The following is a 20,178-nucleotide window of genomic DNA, read 5'->3' as shown; positions in this document are numbered from 1 at the left end:
TTCCTTAAAATAATATGAAATTAAAATGTATGTACCTTCCTTGCAGGTGGCCTTGTTTACCTGCTATCTTTTGTGATGCATGATCAGTACATCAAGTCCCATTGGAGTCTGATACCTTTTATCAAACAATTTCCAAATTGTCCTCAGAATACTGAATGGAAATTGGACCACTTCATATGGATTGACGTGATTGCAAATTATTACCATATACATTGGTCCACACTAACCTTTCAAATTTGAGGAAATTTTTGCAACTAAACTTCGAAATGATAAGATGAACTAAATTAGAAGATTTGTTAATGCTAATGAAGATTAGTTACATGATAAAAAAGATGTTCTGTCAACAGCAGATAGTGCATGGCATCTTCTGTACATTATACACTTAACAAATATTGATTCTCACATAAGAAATCAATACAGATTTTAAAACAACTGATTATTTTGGTTGAAAATAAAGAATAGAGAAAATTTTTCAAGACAAACATATATTAAATACAATAAAATACATTACCATTTTTTTTTACAGGAGCTTCACATTAATCCAATATCTCAACAAATGTTTGGTTACTCCAAACCAATTGAAAATGTGTACAAAAAATATGTACAACACAAAAATACATAATTTTATGCCTAGTTTTTACCTTTTAAAAAAGTACAAGCCAATGCTTGTAAGAACTGACACAAGTTCAATACTGTATTAAAAGCATACTCTTCTTTTGCTTTCTTCCGTCACCTGTCAAGTTGTTAATATTTACGCACATTTCCAAATTATAAATTTCCATATAGTAACCATAATTTTATAAAAGAAAGTTTTTTTATTTGCTACATCTTTAAAACGTAACAATTGTTTTTTACTACCTTCACCTGACCAAGAGACGATGTTACTTTTCTTTAGTTACTGCACTGGCTAAAGCCACAGGCCATCAGCAATACTGTTTATACAAGGAATGTTTTATTCTACGCACATTTATTTTGCACAGTGAAATGCAAAAAAAAACATTGTTCCATACACAGAAAAAATTCACTATTCACATCTGATGCTGTGATACTTATCTCTTACTAATAATTTTAGACAGTCACTGCTTTTACTCCTGTTATGATTCCGAACATAGTATGTACATTTCTGAGATTCAGAAAAGCTCATTCAAACACAACACAAACTTTTACATACACTCACACAAACATACTGCAAGATTCTATCCTTCATTTTTTCTTTATCTCCTTATTTAGCATGTGGCAATAAATGTCTTCTTCTTACTTGATACGTATTGTTCTTTGCTTATTCATGTTGGTAAGCATTAAGGAAATGTAAGATGTGAGCAAGTCATCCATTTTGTATCCCAATGATGTCTCACATAACAGTTTGGATCCACGGACAAGGTTTCCAATGGTCATGTGGAAGTAGGTGTTACCAGAGGACCAGTTTGAAATCCGGGTGAAAGGATGAGTTACCAAGATGTCCTGGGGAAAGAGAAAGTTGTTTTACAAAAATATATTCATACCTTCCAAATACAAGCTCTCTTAATTTCTTGATTGTGATACAATTAGTTGTAAAACATTAACTGTAAAAACTACCAGAAGGCTGAGAGGACCACAAGCTAGTGGTGTTTTCTGTTCAGTGACTTCATATATCTTGAATGCTTCTTGTCCTTTGTCTCTCACAAGGAGTTCATCTCTCAAACATTCACCTTGGTCAAGATATTTGTTCTTTTAATTTGCCATATACAACTATTTTTTGTTTTACCATAACCTTGTGAGACAGTTTCTTTTGGAGGGAACAATGTTCTTTCCAAAATAGTGTTGTTCCCTAAAAAAAAAAAAACACTCGGCATTTTGACTAATAAACAATAGCTTTCATCACTAAGCAGAAGAGGTTGTCTACCAGGGCAAAATCACATGTACACACCAAATCTCACACATATCAAGTTCAATTTTTATCCTTGTACATTTTACCCTTTTAACCAGAACATTTTCACAATTTTACCTGAATGATGCCTCTTCTGAAGGACTGTGATGAACTATAGTGGTTGAATTGAAACTACCTCATATTAATTTTTCAGTGTAGGCCATGATTCACATTTGTCCCCCCCTTCTGAAATGACCTGGTAGCTCCCCTTGTGGCATGGTTCAATATCCATGGAAAACTTTACCTTTTTACCTACTGAATATCTGAATATTTTTCAAATAAAACTAGTGTATTTCTTCTAGTGATATTTTTGCACCTTTTCCTGGATATGATGTTACTTGGAGAATATCTTGATCAAAGTTTAGGCACTCCTCTTCTATTTCACAACATTGCAGTTAACATAATTTCTTACTGTAGAAGTGGGCACTTATAGTTTAAACTGAATATCTTAATATAAATATTACGAATGATGGAACAGAATAATGGGTACTCTATTAGCTTCGGCCAATACAGTCATTATCAGTATGTTGGTAAACTTATTAACAATCTGAACTTACTACAACCACCTAGTTACATGCATACATGAATAAAGTAGGTGAAGGAATCATTAGGAATTTAACAGAACATTTGCCATTTAAAATCACATGTTGGCAATGGATGTTTTTTATATTGGTGCTGTACTGGTATCTTAAAATTTCACACATCCCCACTAAATACAAATGATTAACTAACATATCCAAGAAATTTTGGAACACAACATATAAATACAATTCATGCAACAAATATAAAAAATACTACCTTGGTCTGAGGATGAATAAGGCTAACACCATGTTTGTTTATAGCTATGAGGAGCATTTCCGGATAGTTTGGTTCTGTTGTCTGTTTCACCTCAAAGAATGCAGAGCCAAATGTTGGCCATCGGTAGATCACCTTCAGGAATGTTATTTTGGCATCCTCTGGGCTCATACCTACAGAAGAATTACATTTTTATAAGCAAGTGATTCAGAAAATATGAAGTTACAACATGATTTGATTGAGTGATTTGTTGTTTTAAGTCCACTTTATTCACAGTAAGGCTAATTGTAACTGGACCTACAGTTTAAAGTGGGATCCGAACCACTTGTGTCCCCATCGAGTATCGATCCCAGGACCCCTTGATTACAAGGCAACGACGCTACCACTGTGCCATCGGGGAGGCCCTATGACGCTCCAGGAGAACTGAGAACTCCAACCGGTATTATCCCTAACTTTGGAGGAAGCCCCCCCACAGGTCACTCTCGCAGCGCCTGAAAGCGCAGGTGGGAGGAAATTTGCCGGGGGAGATCAACTACCCCAAATAAAATATGACGTCAGAAACCCCATCTGAGTATAAGTAATTTTCGTATGACGCTCCAGGAGAACTGAGAACCCCAACCAGTATTTTCCTTTGTTTTGGAGGAAGCCCCCCCACAGGTCACTCTGAATAAAATTTAAATTACCATAAATCCTTTACCACTTATGGTATTTAATGCACTCTCAATGAGTTACAAACACACTGTACACAGTTCAACTATTAATCATAGAAAAATACAAGATTCTTGTTTTATTTAACAAAGAATACTCGAACCAGATAATGAAAACGTCGCCTGTCAGTTGATGTACATCATGACGTTGCACACGATTTTTGTGTAATTTATCTTGCAACACACGCCTCACACGAATGCATGCATATTTGTACACTGTTAATTTTTGGTAGATCTACCTAATTTGCGTCGACATGAGCTCATGCTAAAAGTTTGGAAAACAACAGCTTACCTTCTGTAGCCGGGAAAAGACGCCATGCCGTTGTCCCTCTGTGGACTATTTGGGCACGATATTTCTAACATATCACTTACGCATCTTCCTTCTCCAAATCTTGAAGACGTTCCCCACCCATTACCGGTGTGGAAACAACACTCAGTCCTTGTCTCACAAATGTGTGATCACCAAAATTTTACGGGAAAAGATTATCCCTTGTCTTCACCAACAAGCTTCTTCCGCTCCATTTTTTCCAGAATCAACCGCTTTCTTTCTTTCTTCTTCTTCTTCTAACCTGTACCACCGTCTTTTTTGTACAACAGATTTAACTCGGATAATTTGTTACTTAAAATAGTTGTATATTATCACAATACTTGCAGATGCATATGTCCAAGATATTTTTGTAATAAACGTTTGAACAAACTGTCTATCTTTATTCATGCGATAGCATGGAGAATATTACGCTGTAAATTTTATAGGTTTTCGCCATCACTGCAAATTGTCCTTGCGTGCAGCCGCCGTCACATCAAAATGTCCTTGTGCATAGCGAAAGCAAACTGTTTTTGGCGGTAAATTTTACGACAATGAGATCTTCAACAACAAGAGATTAAAATTTGTTATAAAGGCACTTGCAAAAAGATGACTCTGAATTTAACTTCAAAATAACATTCTCGTACAATGTGATTTAAGAATTTTACAATTTATAATGACTTACAAATGGTGCCATCTAGCGTTATTTTCTGAACTTCGTATTGTACCGGTTTACGGACGTAAGTAGATTATTTAAATGTTCTCAACATTCATTACATTCTTTTAATATTAAGATGCCATATGACAATAACCGTCATATTTGGCGCCCAACAGGGGCTAACCCTTGCCAAAGACCAGTAACATATTATGAATTATTAGGTTTGGTCAATACTATTTGACTAATCATAAATACATAAACTTGTTCTTAAACAGCCACATAGTTACAGATTCATTACACTTATATACACTATATACAATTCTAATCATCTTCTGGATGATTCTTTTATTGTACATGAAGAAGAAACACCGAGCCTTGCAACAGGTGCCCAACATTCCAGTACAGGATCACTTTACGCTTCAGGCCCCCGCCACGCTATAGCGAATTTTGTTCCTGAAAAGTCGCATTCCATCAGAGACTTATGAACGTTATAAAGTACCATTTGTTTTAGAAAGGAAGACTCCTTGGGGCGTATTCGGATTGTGAATGTATTTCAACATATTAGAAAGAATGAAGGAAAACCTCAGGTTTTTTATCTCGTATGCTGGTTCGCCGCAGAATTGCATCCACTTGACCTACGGGCCCGCCGCAGACTAATTCTCACTTAACCCACACGAGACTTTACAAAACCTTAATCCTCTCTTCCCACAACCTTACTTTGATTCCCCTTGCCGGAAGCTTCTCGCTCATCAGCAACCTCAAGTTGCTTCAGCCACTGCTCCACATTCTCTAAATTCAAACCCCTCAACTTATTCTTCCAAACCACCAACTTGTCCTCTGAGCAATTCCACAATTTACAGTTCTGAATGGATTGGTCAACTATTTGTTCCCCTGTGACACAATCTATCAACGATAGCGTAGAATCTTTGTTGTTTTTTACACAAAGATATGGACCAAGAAAGAGTTCACAATATTTTTTTATCACTTTATCCCCCAAACCGCTCAACGTTTGATTTTTCACAAAGACCAAGGCACCCTCTTTAATCACTGGTTTACCATTCTCCTTGGCATTAAACTTTATCAACTTACCCCGCCTTTTTTGGTGACTAGTCAGATTGGCCATTACCAATTTGTCATCCCATGTGACATTAGTATCCTGGGCAACTACAGACGACATGTCAACCAGACGCATAGGCATGTTTAGTCTTAACTCAGCCGGAGAATAACCTGTCTGTGACGAAACAGATCCATTCAACAATTTCAATGCTTCCGGCACCTTCTCTGGCCACTTGGTATGATTCGAAGAACAGAGCACCCTCATTAAACGATTTAATTCTGAATGGTAACGCTCAACTAAATTTGAGCTCGGGTGATATACGGGAGTGAAAGTTAGTTGTACCCCCCAAGATTTCATAGCATTCCTGAATATATTTGATTTGAACTGAGGTCCATTGTCTGAGACTATTCTTTTAGGAACTCCTAAGTGAACAAAGTAAATGTTTGATAATTTGTTCACGATCGTGTAGGCATTGCTGTTAACAACGGGATAAGCCACTAAATATCTCGTCGCTGCGTCTAACACAGTGAACAAAAACCTTTCTCGTTTTGGCCCCATTATAAACGGACCCTGTAAATCGATGAATAATAACTCTCCAGGCTTATCAGTAAAATGTGACCTGGCTACAAATTTTGACGGATGTTTGTTTGGCTTAGTTCGCTGACAGAGATCACAATTTTTTATGTATGTTTTTATGTCAGTCTTCATTCCACTCCAATAGAACATGCGATAAATTTGAGCTAAAGTTTTGGCCACCCCAAAGTGTCCTTTATCATCATGACAAGCTATTAAAATTTTACCGATTAATTTCACTGGGACGCAAATCCTCAAACGCGAGTTATCATGAAAGTCCTTGATATAGAGAACATCATTCCTCATACAGTACGTTTGACTCCATGATCTCGAACGAGGTTGGACTTTCTGTCCTGTTCCCATCAGGTTGTCAATAATCTCGGATAACTTGTCATCTTGACTTTGTAAACTTATCAACTCTTCTTTCGTGAACACTTCCTCATCTGTTTGTGCACCAACGGATACATTTATCATAAATTGTGAATTGGAAATGTCAGGAAAGCTCCTACTAAGAGTGTCTGCCAAAATATTGTCTACGCCTTTACAATATTGAACAACGAAAGAATACTGTTGAATTTGGATAAACCACCTCGTCAACCTGGCATTCCAAGAATGTGCTGATTCTAACCAAGTGAGGGATTTATGGTCGGAAACTACAACAAACTGTCTGCCTTTTAGGAAGGAGGAAAATTTATCAATCATGTACAAAATAGCTAATACTTCTATTTCGGTGGAAGTGTACGATTTCTCATAGGACTTCAACAGTCGGCTGACAAAACCTAAGGGTTTGACGTTACCGTCAATAAGCTGATAACAGTAACCACCTACCCCAATTAGGGAAGCATCTGTTTGAATGTAAAATGTTCTTTCAAAGTTGGGATAGCTCAGAGTGACCTCTTGGACGACCAAAGCCTTTAACATCTTGAGCGCTTTATCCGCTTCCATGGTCCAATGCCACTTGGTCTTTTGTTTCAACAACTCGTATAAAGGGTGAGCCACAAGAGCATAATTGGGTATATACTTAGATAACCAATTAAAACATCCCAACAATCGCTGAAGCTGTTTTAAGTTTTCAGGTTTGCGTAGCTGGACTATACTTTCCACGTACATAGGATCTTTTTTAAAGCCACAGGTAGTGACTATGTGTCCCAGAAATTTAAATTCCTGTACGGAAAACTTGCATTTCCCTAATTTTAAGGTAAATCCTGCCCGCTGCAACCTTTCCAGTACCAAACCTACATGCTTCATGTGCGATTCGAAGTCTTTTGATCGGATAATAATGTCATCGACGTACACTACTACAAAATCCATAAATGATCCAAGGACCCGATTCATGACATCAACAAATATGGCCGTGCCATTCACTGATCCAAAAACTACTCTCTTAAATTGGTACAAAATTCCTTCAAAGGCAAAGGCCGTATACTTACGACTACTTTCATGAAGAGGAACTTGCCAATACGCATTTCCCAAGTCAAGTGAGGTGAAGTACTTGCAGCCAATGAACGACGTCAACAAGTCATTAATTCTCATGGGAGCAAGTTGCATCAGTTTCACGTGGGAATTTACTTTCTTCAGATAGACACATAGACGAATATCCCCATTGGGTTTTGGCACAACTAGCAGAGGCGAACGATGTTCTGAGACAGAAAGTTCAATTACCCCCCCAAGCCAACATTACATTCAGTTGTTGCTTTACCTTATCCCTATAGGCATATGGGATAGGATAATTTCGCGCCACGATTGGTTCGTCTGTGTCTACCTCCATCCGATGCACGTATTCGGTACATAAACCCGGTTTATCAGTAAACATCAGCTGGAAGTCATAGAGTACATCGATCAAACGTGAATCTAATTTTCTACCTTCATCTAAAGAGGCGTTTATTTTATTTTCAAAGTTTGATCGCTCAAGGTTCGAAGTTTCTGCCACGAAGGACATGTTGGCAACTGACAAATCTTGCTCATTAGACATTATGTCAGCAAGTGGAGTGAACTTCAAAAGTGTCCTGCCATTTGGAGTTTGGTAAAACAAAGCCTCAACATCGAAGTTCAATTCGCCATGTATACCGTATATAACATCTAATCCTAATATGATGGGTACATTTAGTTTTTTGACAACCACAAATTGCACATAAAATTCATAACTCCCTAAATTGACATTCAATCGCGTAATACCCTCTACCGATTTAGACTTCGTGCCCGAATAATCAATTAACTTAATACTTGACGCCGACTCCAACCTAGGCCGCGAGACCGACGATGATATCAATTTCCAGGTGTCGTAAGCCAGGAGGCTCAGTTCCGCACCACTATCACAGAGGGCTACGAACGGTTCACCCATAATAGAAACATTGATCATTGCAGATCCACATCTTTGATTACTAGTATTAATTGGCGTTATAGAATTTATTGATTCCCCCAGATCAAACTCATCAATACCCTCCTCTATATTTACAAATAATATGGCAGATGACTTTAATTTGCCCTCACCCCCTGCCCGTTGGTAAGGGTCCTTTGTCGGTTTTCCGACCTCGACGTTTCCTTTCTATTTACTGGAAATTCCTCGATCGCATGGATCTCAGCTTCAACCACGAGTTGAGACGCTTGTTTGAAGTTAGTACGGCCCAAAACGTTAAATACACCCCTACTTCGAAGAAGGTCCACCACCCGGGCCATTCCTGCTCTGTTCCAGTGAATTTTATCGATCTTGCCTCGCGAGGGATTCCCTAAATATTCTTCATACAAATCACCCCGAATTTCATTTTGCTCTGTGAAGAACAAAGGCACAATGTCAACTACTCTAACATTTTTTCCATTATAGAACGACATAATAAGCTCATTGATGCTCTGCCACTTTCTCCACACACTGGTACCTTTGTCGCGCATAATCCGAGCCAGTGGAGGTATCGTTAGCCAATGTATTTCCTTTGTCCTTTTAGACAAAAGATCCAACGTCTGCAATAAACTTTGCTTAATAGCTTCTTCAGACCTAAACTTGAGAATATCATTTGTCCCAATTAATATAACTACCGAGTCAGACAGCTTTTGACAAGACCGAAGTCTTTCGTTTAACTGTTCAGCAGTTTGACCACTGATCGTTAATCCTACGCCGCGGTTGCCCCTCTGATCACATTCAATTCTACAACTTGTATGATTTTGAGCTAACCTTAGCAACATGCTGTCCCCTACTAGTTGTTTATTTTCCAACAATGGTGACAACGAGTAAGATTTAGATAATGTATCTGAACCTGTACTAGTAGACACCGAAGCACTTGTGCTTTTGGGAGGATCTATATTTACCGACCTCACATCACCTCCTACAACGTGAGGGGTAACTCGTTTCCCAACGACTTGTCATTTGATGTAGACACCTTGTTTAAATGGCGTGATTTGGACTTTGGACTTCTATACCACAGCCTTTCCCTATCTGAAGGAGGACTACTTGGCAATTGGTTTTCCCCCAGGTTCTTTTCTTCAGAGCTAGGTGACCCTAACGCCACCATATTTACTCCGCCCCTTTGACCCTTTACCTTAGGAGAAGAAGGCCAATCCCTTTTTACTGATACATCCTTTAGCGACTCAAAGTTTTCAATAACATGAATTGCCTCCGAGAACGATGATATGTCATGCATTACAAAGTGCTCTTTTAGTTTATAAGGTAAAAGAATGCCCATTTGCGCAATAATCTGCGACTCTTCGGCTTTAGGTTGGATCGTACGCAGGAGTTTAAAGTTTTTTGAGAAAAACTGTAAGACACTCTCCTCCGAGTTCTTGATATATGGCGCATTCAGAATTTTAGCCAAACATGAACTTTTCCACCTAGAACTCTCATAGTAGTTTATGAATTCTTTCTTGAAAAGATCATATGTTGTAACGCGATCCTTCCGTTCCGCAAACCAAAGCTTGGCGCTTTCTGTTAACAATTTTGGGACATACTTTAAGTATTGCCCTTCCTCTACCCCATACAGCTCTAGCAGCTCCTCAACCTTCTCCAGGAATTCGGATGGAGTTACTGTAGTTATTAACCCACTGAATTTTGGAAATTTCATTAAGTCCTGAGGTTTTATACTAAAGACTTTCGCTTGAGTGTTTCTATTATTATCGTTAGTGTTAGAGCGTACCGGATTATCCTTTATTACCTTTGTCTGAGGTTCTACTAATCCTTGCAACCCTTTCATTTTTGCCTTCCCATGCCTGGTCTTAATGTAACTCTTCTTCTTTGACATCAGATAGCAATTACCCGACCTATCCGCCTCACTTAAGGAATCTACATTTTCAGGCTGAGTGGACCTGAAGTGGTTGAATTTTGAACACCTAAGTGCAGAATCTCCATCTGATTCTTCAGTAGAAGTGGCTTTGTCTACACCATGCTTCCTTAACGCCCCCGACTCCGAGTAATGACAACCAACCCGCCTTACTTCGATCCCATCAGCATTTGGCTTTACGAGATCCTGATCAGAGCCCCTAGACTCCCACCTATCCAAGACCCCATTGAACCTTGCCAAAGAACTTTCCATCGATCTAAATGTTAACATAACATCAGCCGGTAAACTATTCATCCCTGCAGCACTATCCTCAACCCTGTACAACGAACCCCTCGGAGTTCCCTGAACCGATGAAAAAACTTCCTTCTTGACTACGGTTAAGTCACTATCACTGACAGCCTTTACTACCTTCTTTCCTTCAACAATCCGAACCGACGGAGTCTTCCTTACTACTACTCTATCCATCACTTTCTCCACAACCTGTTCCTCCAACAATTTAAAACTATTTTCATTATCCAATTTTAACTGTCGTATTGCCAGCTGCACACCCTGTACTTCCGAGTCTAGTCTTTTAGCCAACACCTCATGCTTCTTTTCTAATCTCTCGGCTCTACTCATGCATTCAATCCTGTACTGGGATACTGACAATGCAAGCTCTTGAAGACCTTCACTTGTCTTCATAGTGTCTTGTTTTAACTCCAACATGGATTTATTGGTATGAGATATCAACTCAGATTTCATTAGCTCTGTGTTTTCTCTGGACGCCTGATTACTTTCCTTAATAAACAAAAGCAAGGTGTCCAGAGTCACAGGCTCCTGTTCAGTTCCCATATTCGTTTCCTATACTTAATCTTTACTAATTTGAATTATCCCTTCCAAATTATCTGAATAAGACAAGCTTAAACAAACAACAAAAGGAACTTAATTCCAACTTATTTACTTTGACTTTTTTATTTAAACTTATTTATTTGACTTTTTGTTTAAACTTATTTATTTGACTTTTTGTTTAAACTTATTTGTTTAAACTTATTTATTTTAATCTTACCCCAGCATCAAACGCTCCACCCTGAGTCTCATGGATCTTATTTATTGTATTCAAACTTATTTATTTGACTTTTTATTTAAACTTATTTGTTTTAAACTTTCCCCAGCAGCAAACGCTCCACCCTGAGTCTCATGAATCTTATTTATTGTATTCAAACTTATTTATTTGACTTTTTATTTAAACTTATTTGTTTTAAACTTTCCCCAGCAGCAAACGCTCCACCCTGAGTCTCATAATCTTATTTATGACGCTCCAGGAGAACTGAGAACTCCAACCGGTATTATCCCTAACTTTGGAGGAAGCCCCCCCACAGGTCACTCTCGCAGCGCCTGAAAGCGCAGGTGGGAGGAAATTTGCCGGGGGAGATCAACTACCCCAAATAAAATATGACGTCAGAAACCCCATCTGAGTATAAGTAATTTTCGTATGACGCTCCAGGAGAACTGAGAACCCCAACCAGTATTTTCCTTTGTTTTGGAGGAAGCCCCCCCACAGGTCACTCTGAATAAAATTTAAATTACCATAAATCCTTTACCACTTATGGTATTTAATGCACTCTCAATGAGTTACAAACACACTGTACACAGTTCAACTATTAATCATAGAAAAATACAAGATTCTTGTTTTATTTAACAAAGAATACTCGAACCAGATAATGAAAACGTCGCCTGTCAGTTGATGTACATCATGACGTTGCACACGATTTTTGTGTAATTTATCTTGCAACACACGCCTCACACGAATGCATGCATATTTGTACACTGTTAATTTTTGGTAGATCTACCTAATTTGCGTCGACATGAGCTCATGCTAAAAGTTTGGAAAACAACAGCTTACCTTCTGTAGCCGGGAAAAGACGCCATGCCGTTGTCCCTCTGTGGACTATTTGGGCACGATATTTCTAACATATCACTTACGCATCTTCCTTCTCCAAATCTTGAAGACGTTCCCCACCCATTACCGGTGTGGAAACAACACTCAGTCCTTGTCTCACAAATGTGTGATCACCAAAATTTTACGGGAAAAGATTATCCCTTGTCTTCACCAACAAGCTTCTTCCGCTCCATTTTTTCCAGAATCAACCGCTTTCTTTCTTTCTTCTTCTTCTTCTAACCTGTACCACCGTCTTTTTTGTACAACAGATTTAACTCGGATAATTTGTTACTTAAAATAGTTGTATATTATCACAATACTTGCAGATGCATATGTCCAAGATATTTTTGTAATAAACGTTTGAACAAACTGTCTATCTTTATTCATGCGATAGCATGGAGAATATTACGCTGTAAATTTTATAGGTTTTCGCCATCACTGCAAATTGTCCTTGCGTGCAGCCGCCGTCACATCAAAATGTCCTTGTGCATAGCGAAAGCAAACTGTTTTTGGCGGTAAATTTTACGACAATGAGATCTTCAACAACAAGAGATTAAAATTTGTTATAAAGGCACTTGCAAAAAGATGACTCTGAATTTAACTTCAAAATAACATTCTCGTACAATGTGATTTAAGAATTTTACAATTTATAATGACTTACAAATGGTGCCATCTAGCGTTATTTTCTGAACTTCGTATTGTACCGGTTTACGGACGTAAGTAGATTATTTAAATGTTCTCAACATTCATTACATTCTTTTAATATTAAGATGCCATATGACAATAACCGTCATAGCCCCATAAAGTTATAACAATCCTCACCCATGAATGTATATTTAAGGCTATGCTAGACCTTTCGCTGATGCAAGAAAAGCCATTTTTGAAAACTCCTCTCCTTTCAAAAACTGATATGATGTCTCAAATTCTGAAAAAATACTGATAAGAATTTCTTCTCTAGCATTTACGTGAATCTTTGTGTTATTTAATTTCATGGTTTTCTAGATATTCATAATAATTTTGTTGCCTTGTGAGCCCATTTTCCATTCAGATATCTAGACAACACAAAAACAAAAGCTACATGAAATTAACATGTATGCTCTAGAAGGAATTCTAAATAGATGTATCTTTTCAACATTTTTAACATCATAGCAGTTTTTTGGAAGAAAAGGAATGGAATTTCCTAAAACAGATCGACTGGTGCAGGCCAAAGGTTCAGCACAGCCTTCAGGATCAAAATATTTATTGGTCTCAGGGTAAATATATAAGTGAGAATTCTTTTCCTTTCCATATTTTCCACATTTAGACACAAAAATGATTAGAATAATGTTCATAATTACTTATCCTTTAGAAAGTTTATCCTAAATCATGAAAACAAGAAAAAAACTGTCACATACAAGGGTCACTATTTATATTTTGAGCCTTGGCAACACTGATTTAAGTTAGGCACGATTTGACGTTTGCACGGAATCGTCTGGCATTATTGACCATAACGTACTTCAAATGTTTTGTCAATAGCTTCATTTGTGTTGTTTATGTTGCCTTGGAGATTGCGCGACAACAATAAAATGGAATTAACTCGTGAACATTTTCGTGTGATGATTTTTTACGATTTTCGATGTGGATTATCAAGACAAGAATGCACCGATCAACTTACTTCCACATTTGGCGATGAAGCCCCATCCTTTGCCACTGTGAAACGCTGGTATAACGAATTTAATCGTGGCCGCCATTCGCTCACCGACGAGATTCGCGAAGGTCGTCCAAAATCAGTTGTTGTTCAAGAAAACATTGAAGCTGTGCAAAACCTAATAATGCAAGATCGTCATGTGACATACTGTGAGATTGAGGCAACCATAGGCATTAGTTCCACCAGCATATATAAAATATTACATGATCATTTAGCTGTGACAAAGGTATGTTCTTGTTGGATCCCACACAATTTGACAAAAACTCAAAAACACGCTTGCGTCAATTGGTGCAAACAAGTGCTCAATAAATACAATCGTGGTGCTTCAAAAGATGTATATAAGATTGTAACAGATGACGAATCATGGATATATGCATATGAGTTGGAACGTAAACAGCAGTCGACTGTATGGGTGTTTCAAGATGAACCCAATCCAACAAAAGTTGTTCGCGCTCGAAGCACATTGAAACAAATGGTCGCCTGTTTTTTCGGGAAAACTGGTCATGTGGCAACTGTGCCTTTAGAAGAACATAGAACGGTCAACTCTGAATGGTACACAATTTGCTTGCCAGAGGTCTTCGGTTAAATACGGAAAACAAACAAACGCCGTCGGATCATTCTTCATCAAGACAATGCCAGCTGTCACACATCTCGTCTAACAACCGACTTTATGAACAGTCAAAAAATCGAATTGATGGGTCATCCGCCATACAGTCCTGATTTGGCACCCAATGACTTCTTCTTGTTCCCGAATGTCAAGAATAAATTGCATGGACAACGATTTTCGTCGGCGGAAGACATCATTGATGCATTCAAAAACCATATTATGGAGGTGTCTCAAGAAGATTGGAAAAACTGCTTTGACAAATGGTTCGAACGAATGCAAAAGTGCATTGACCATAAAGGAGAATACTTCGAAAAACAATAAAGCAGTTTTCAATGCCAAATTGCTGTTTTTTCATTGTTAGGCTCAAAATATAAATAGTGACCCTCGTATGCAATAATATTTTTTAAGTTCTATATTTGAGTTTCACATAAAATTTATGATCTATTCTTTCTCACAATGTTGAAGTATCTGTATGCATCAATCCTTTCTGTACAATATGGTTAACAAAGTAAAAAGAGAAATATGAGTACCTGCATCCTGATTGTAAGCTGCTACTATAGACCTCTTCCAGTCATTAGCATTTTGAATTTTGAGAAGATCAGCTGGGACAAGTTCTCGCAACATTTGCCTGATAGAAACAAAAGGATACAATCAATTCCTAAAAACACAAGTTGCACATTGTTACGTCACTGCAGTTACCTCGTTATATACATTAACTAAGGAGATGAATGGGCCATTCAAGTTCTTCCAGAAATGTTTATCACTTAATAATGGATTTGCAGAATAGTAGTTTTCCATATTCATATTTTTATGAATTGATCAACTTTTAATATCAATCCACCTATAATATATATTATAATCATATATTAGATGCTGATACTTCTATAGTTCATAGTTCACTAACTCACTGACATACCCCATTTTCATCATATTAAAAAAAAACGCATGACATTACTTTACTTTTGGCCATCTACAACTAAAATAGACCATTGCTACTTACGGAATAGCTTGTAGTTCCTGCTTGCTTTCTCCAAATCTAACTCTGTAAACCAGGGCTGCTAGTCGAGCTGCCTCATCCTTTGTGCATTTATGATATCCTTTTGAACAAAAAAAAAAGTTTGTTTTAGACAAATGTATAAGCGACAGAGATTTTTGACTTAAGGTTTGCCACACCTAAAAGTAAACTATGGGGATTCTATAGTGACATCACACACTCACCCATATGAATAGTGCCAGACAGTTCAGAATGGAGTAGCCTGCAAATCTCATGAAACTTCTGTTGGGAGTCCACCAAGATGACAGTATATTCCATACAAGCAGAATGCTATCATTTAGGATACCAATGCTATGAACTGGCAAGAGTGAGCACCAAATCAGTTTGTGGTGTTGTTTTGTTTTCTTTGCCAAGAATACAGTGTAAGGAAATCCATACCTTTGACATGCTATAAACATTACTGATACCATAACCTGATAATTTCACTGGATGACAGGAACTTCCTTAACAAAACATACAAAGACAGTCCACATGACTGTCCTATTACTTGGCCAGCATACTCGGCAGATCTTGCAACTTGCCTCCCAATGTCTTGTGGGGGTTTGCAAAGAATATTGCCAACACACAACCACCATAAAGCCTGGAAATTTCTGCAGTGCTTGCACAAATCACTCTTCAAATGTTAGAAAACACATGGCAAGAATTGAGCAATAGCTATGATCTCTCTGAAGTCCACAAAGAGAATCGTGTATGTGTCTAGACAAACACTCATCCCAAAATGTAATCTACCAAATATTTGCTTATAATATCTGTTACAACCCATAGCACAGTTTTTCAAATTATCTGTACACAATTGGATTAGGATATAAAACAGGACATTTCACTTTTAAAATAAATTGCACACATTATATTTTCTTTGGTGTGAATTATCCAGCAACATGAAAAATCCAGGAAAATATTATTTTCATGGCACAATGTAGGACTGAGAAATGGACTTCTGTAAAAATGCATAAAATTTATAACATATCATGTTTGATCTGTCTTGCAATAAATAGGCAATGCAGCCTTGTCTCAGGCTAATCAGCAGGGACGTTGGAAGAGGAAGAGGTGTTGTTCCAATGCTTGTTCCAGACTTGGAAGCTTGGGTTTGAACTTGAACTTGTTAGGATGGACATTATTGAGTAACATTTGTAAAGTTTCCATATCAAGTTTGACTTTCACCATAAAGACACTGGATGTCAGCTTACACACTAAATTTGAATAAATTTAATCAGTTTTCATAATGAAATTCTGATTGTTGTATATTACATTAAACCTACCTCTGAGCAGCTTTGGCAGCTCCTGGTGGAAGTGAAATATGAGATCTGCATTTCTGTCTTTTCCTGGAACTGTGTTCGTCCACAGTTTCTTCATGAAGAACACTTGGTATGTGAACTGAGGAGAGGTACCTGAAATTTAAAACATTAAAGGTAGGATGTCATATCAGAAATGTAAATGTATCTCCCAGATGATATAATTGTACTATTTATAAGCAAAACTTCAAATTTTTGTTACACTCAAAATTTTGATCACCATCACACAAGAAAGTAGGATTCTCTATAATAATTCAAATAATCTAATTATTCAAAATCTTAAGAGTTAAAAAATAATCTTCAAGAATAACCATGTTAAGTACTTCTTTGCACAAAAATGGCAGAATAAAATTGTAGACATACCATCTCTAGAAGGTCTTGCCTTCTTGATCCAATCTGTGAGATGCCGTACAAAGTCAAAGAAGAAATCTCCTTCAGGAACAGAAATCACCTTGTCAGCAATCTTCACAAATAAGCTGAAGCCCTCGCTTGACCGCAAGTTCAGTCGCTGAGATATATTTTGGCAAAAGTCCTTGGCTCGCGTTGATGAGTCAACTTCGAATGCCTTGAAGTAGAAGTGAAGCAATTTCAATTGAAGAAACTTTACAATATAAATTAATACAGGCTTATAGTAGAAAACGCCACTAATAAAAATACATGTGTTATAACATTTTGGAGAAAAATAAATACAAAATCACCCTAAATTTCAAATTATGCCACTGAAAGTTTTGAGCATTTATTTTCATTAATTTGTGTACTGCTTAAAAGAAAAAAAAATTGACCCAAGACATTAACTAATATTCAATTACACCTTAATGCACTTTCCAAGCAAAGTAGAGAATTTAGAAATATCTTATTGGACAAGGCTCTAAAATGCAGACATAGCAGTACTGCATATCTTAAAATTTATTCATAACCATTTCTCTGTTATTTCCAAAATCTAGAACTCTCGATAGATGGAAAAAATCAGAATTGCTGATTAAATCAGTTTTCCAGAACCATGGTGAAAATATGCCATTCTAAAACTAAGGTTAAGTTTACCATCATAAGTGCATATTTTTCCTGGAAGTCCATGCATGTGTTACAATATTATACAGGGTGATTCGAAAGTGCCAGGACACCTTTTTTCCCCTCTGAAAGGGATGTGGTAATGGCAGATCCAACTTCACCTGGATACATCGGGGTAAGAGGCCCATGTGTGAGAATGCTTCAGTCTTGAAGTCCACCATATTGGATCAAGGTCATTTTTTTCAATGGCAAGAGGGATATGTGCAGTATCAAAACACTTTAGAATTTTTCAAGAAATGCAATGCTCTAATTAGTTTTGTAATGGAACAAAAGTTATTGACACTGAAAGTTGCCCTATCTTCTGTTTGTTGCAGGTAACAAATAATGTCACTAACACTGCAACAGAGGATTGAGGTGACCCTGATAGCCGAAAATGCAGAAGCCATGTCATATCTGCCGACTTCAACTGACACCCTGAAAGGGCTCCAATTTCTCACAGCAGTCTTTGATAGACAAGTTTCGTGAAACAGGAAGTGTGGCAGACAAGCCCCGCAGTGGCTGTCAGAGTGTATTTCATGCCTCGAAGAATGTGTTCAGCATGATGGGGACCACATCAAGCACAGCCTCTAGGACATACCAGTGGGTACTGCAGCATGCGGTTGCCATCTTTCAGTGTCAATAACTTTTGTACCATTACAACTATCACAAAACTAATTGCAGCATTGCATTTCTTGGAAAATTCTAATGTGTTATGATACCCCACCTGACCACCTTGCAATTTGAAAAATTTGGCCTTGATCCAATATGTCTGACTTTAAGATGGTGGCCATGTCCCGACAGCACCATAACACATCAATCACAACAATGAGAATTGATGATGGGACAAAGACAATGACCAGGGTTCAAACCTGGGGCCTCTGGCTTGCATACAATGAACACCACTCTGCCATGGAGGCTGACAAATTCATACACTGTATAATACTTGTACATACACAAACATTTATACACAGCAAGTAACTAATGTTTAATATTTACCTCATCTGTGTCATCTGGGAAGTAGACTTTGTGGAAGATCTGCGTAGTTTTGTGCTGAATGGCCTCCACTTCCACCTGATGGGGTGGGTACTTTCGCTGTCCATTGCGAAGAGTCTTCTGTAACCTCTGTAGGGAGTCCTGGGCAATTGGGTGGCGACGAGTTCTCAGAAACATTGTCAACTCCTGGAACAAGTAAATACAACACATTCATTGTGGCTATAATGGAAACAAAAATAAACACAGAGTAACATAAATAACATTTTTGAAGGTTGTCACTGCAGTATCTGGGATCAATAAAATTAAGGATGAAAAATGTAACAACAGAGCAGAGCAGGAAAATGTTAAAATGCGAAGGAAAAGTTGGTATAAGGGCTTAAGAGAAGTATGAGAAAATGAAGCATACATAAATTATATATACAGTGTGTCCGAGAAAAAATATACCAATAAAGAATTTAAATAACTCAACAATCGTTAACGACAGAAATGTCAAATAATGTTTATTTGGAAGAGAAAATCATAGAAATTTTTTAACCAAAGAACAAAAAAAAAATTCACCTTAGTCAATCTCAATGTGTGCTCCTTTGGTGGCACGACAAAGATCAAGGCGGTACTCAACCTCCATCCAAGTGTTCTTCAACATTTGATGAGTGACGGAGCCACATGCATTAAATTCTTTCACGGATATCATTGAGGTCTTGCACAGGTGTTTGGTAAACCATAGTCTTCACATAACCCCAAAGGAAAAAGTCCAAAGGAGTCAAGTCTGGAGACCGTGGTGGCCATTTAATGGGTCCACCCCTCCCAATCCAATTACCAGCGAAATTGTTATTAAGGAAGTTAGTAACACAACGGGCATAATGTGGGGGGCATCTTCCTGCTGAAACATGTACCCATGAGGTATACGAGGTACAGCATACTGTTGCAACATTTGCAGGTAACTTGCACCTGTAACTGTAGCTTCCTCAAAGAAAAAGGGCCCAATTACGGAATCTCGTGTCAAACCACACCACACATTCAACTTTGGACTGTCGCGTTCATGTTCAATAACTGCATGGGGATTCTGCTCACCCCATATTCTACAGTTATGCCTATGCACTTTTCCGGAAATGTGAAAGGTAGCCTCATCTGAAAATGTTACGCGTGTCAGGAATTCATTGTCATCATCATGCGCGATAGCACTTCACCAGCATAATCAAACCTAGTGGGTTTATCACTGCACTTTAGTTTCTGAACAAGCTGTAACTTGTAGGCTCTAAGCCTTAACCTTTTATGTACGATATCATGCACAGTAGAACGTGGAATTTGAAGTTGA

At 37.7% G+C, this 20,178-nt stretch overlaps 1 protein-coding gene across 4 annotated transcripts in view; it reads right to left on the bottom strand.

Annotated features, from left to right (window-relative positions):
* Window positions 1-490: 490 nt before the first annotated feature.
* The window catches only part of LOC145987886 (myosin-VIIa), a 281,435-nt gene continuing 261,747 nt past the window's right edge, over window positions 491-20,178 (bottom strand). For all 4 annotated transcript variants that reach the window (XM_083122676.1, XM_083122677.1, XM_083122675.1 and 1 more), the window contains 7 exons: window positions 18,867-19,049; window positions 17,187-17,388; window positions 16,791-16,919; window positions 15,478-15,574; window positions 15,008-15,105; window positions 2,705-2,874; window positions 491-1,461 (listed from right to left, as the gene is read on the bottom strand). In XM_083122676.1, coding sequence (XP_082978802.1) covers window positions 1,255-1,461; window positions 2,705-2,874; window positions 15,008-15,105; window positions 15,478-15,574; window positions 16,791-16,919; window positions 17,187-17,388; window positions 18,867-19,049 — 1,086 coding nt within the window. In that variant the 3' untranslated portion in view covers window positions 491-1,254. The remainder of the gene's footprint in view (window positions 1,462-2,704; window positions 2,875-15,007; window positions 15,106-15,477; window positions 15,575-16,790; window positions 16,920-17,186; window positions 17,389-18,866; window positions 19,050-20,178) is intronic.

This window comes from Lepisma saccharinum, chromosome 5 (genome assembly GCF_977018435.1).
Source record: "Lepisma saccharinum chromosome 5, izLepSacc3.1, whole genome shotgun sequence".
Taxonomy (NCBI): domain Eukaryota; kingdom Metazoa; phylum Arthropoda; class Insecta; order Zygentoma; family Lepismatidae; genus Lepisma; species Lepisma saccharinum.
This window is presented reverse-complemented; position numbering and strand designations above follow the sequence as displayed.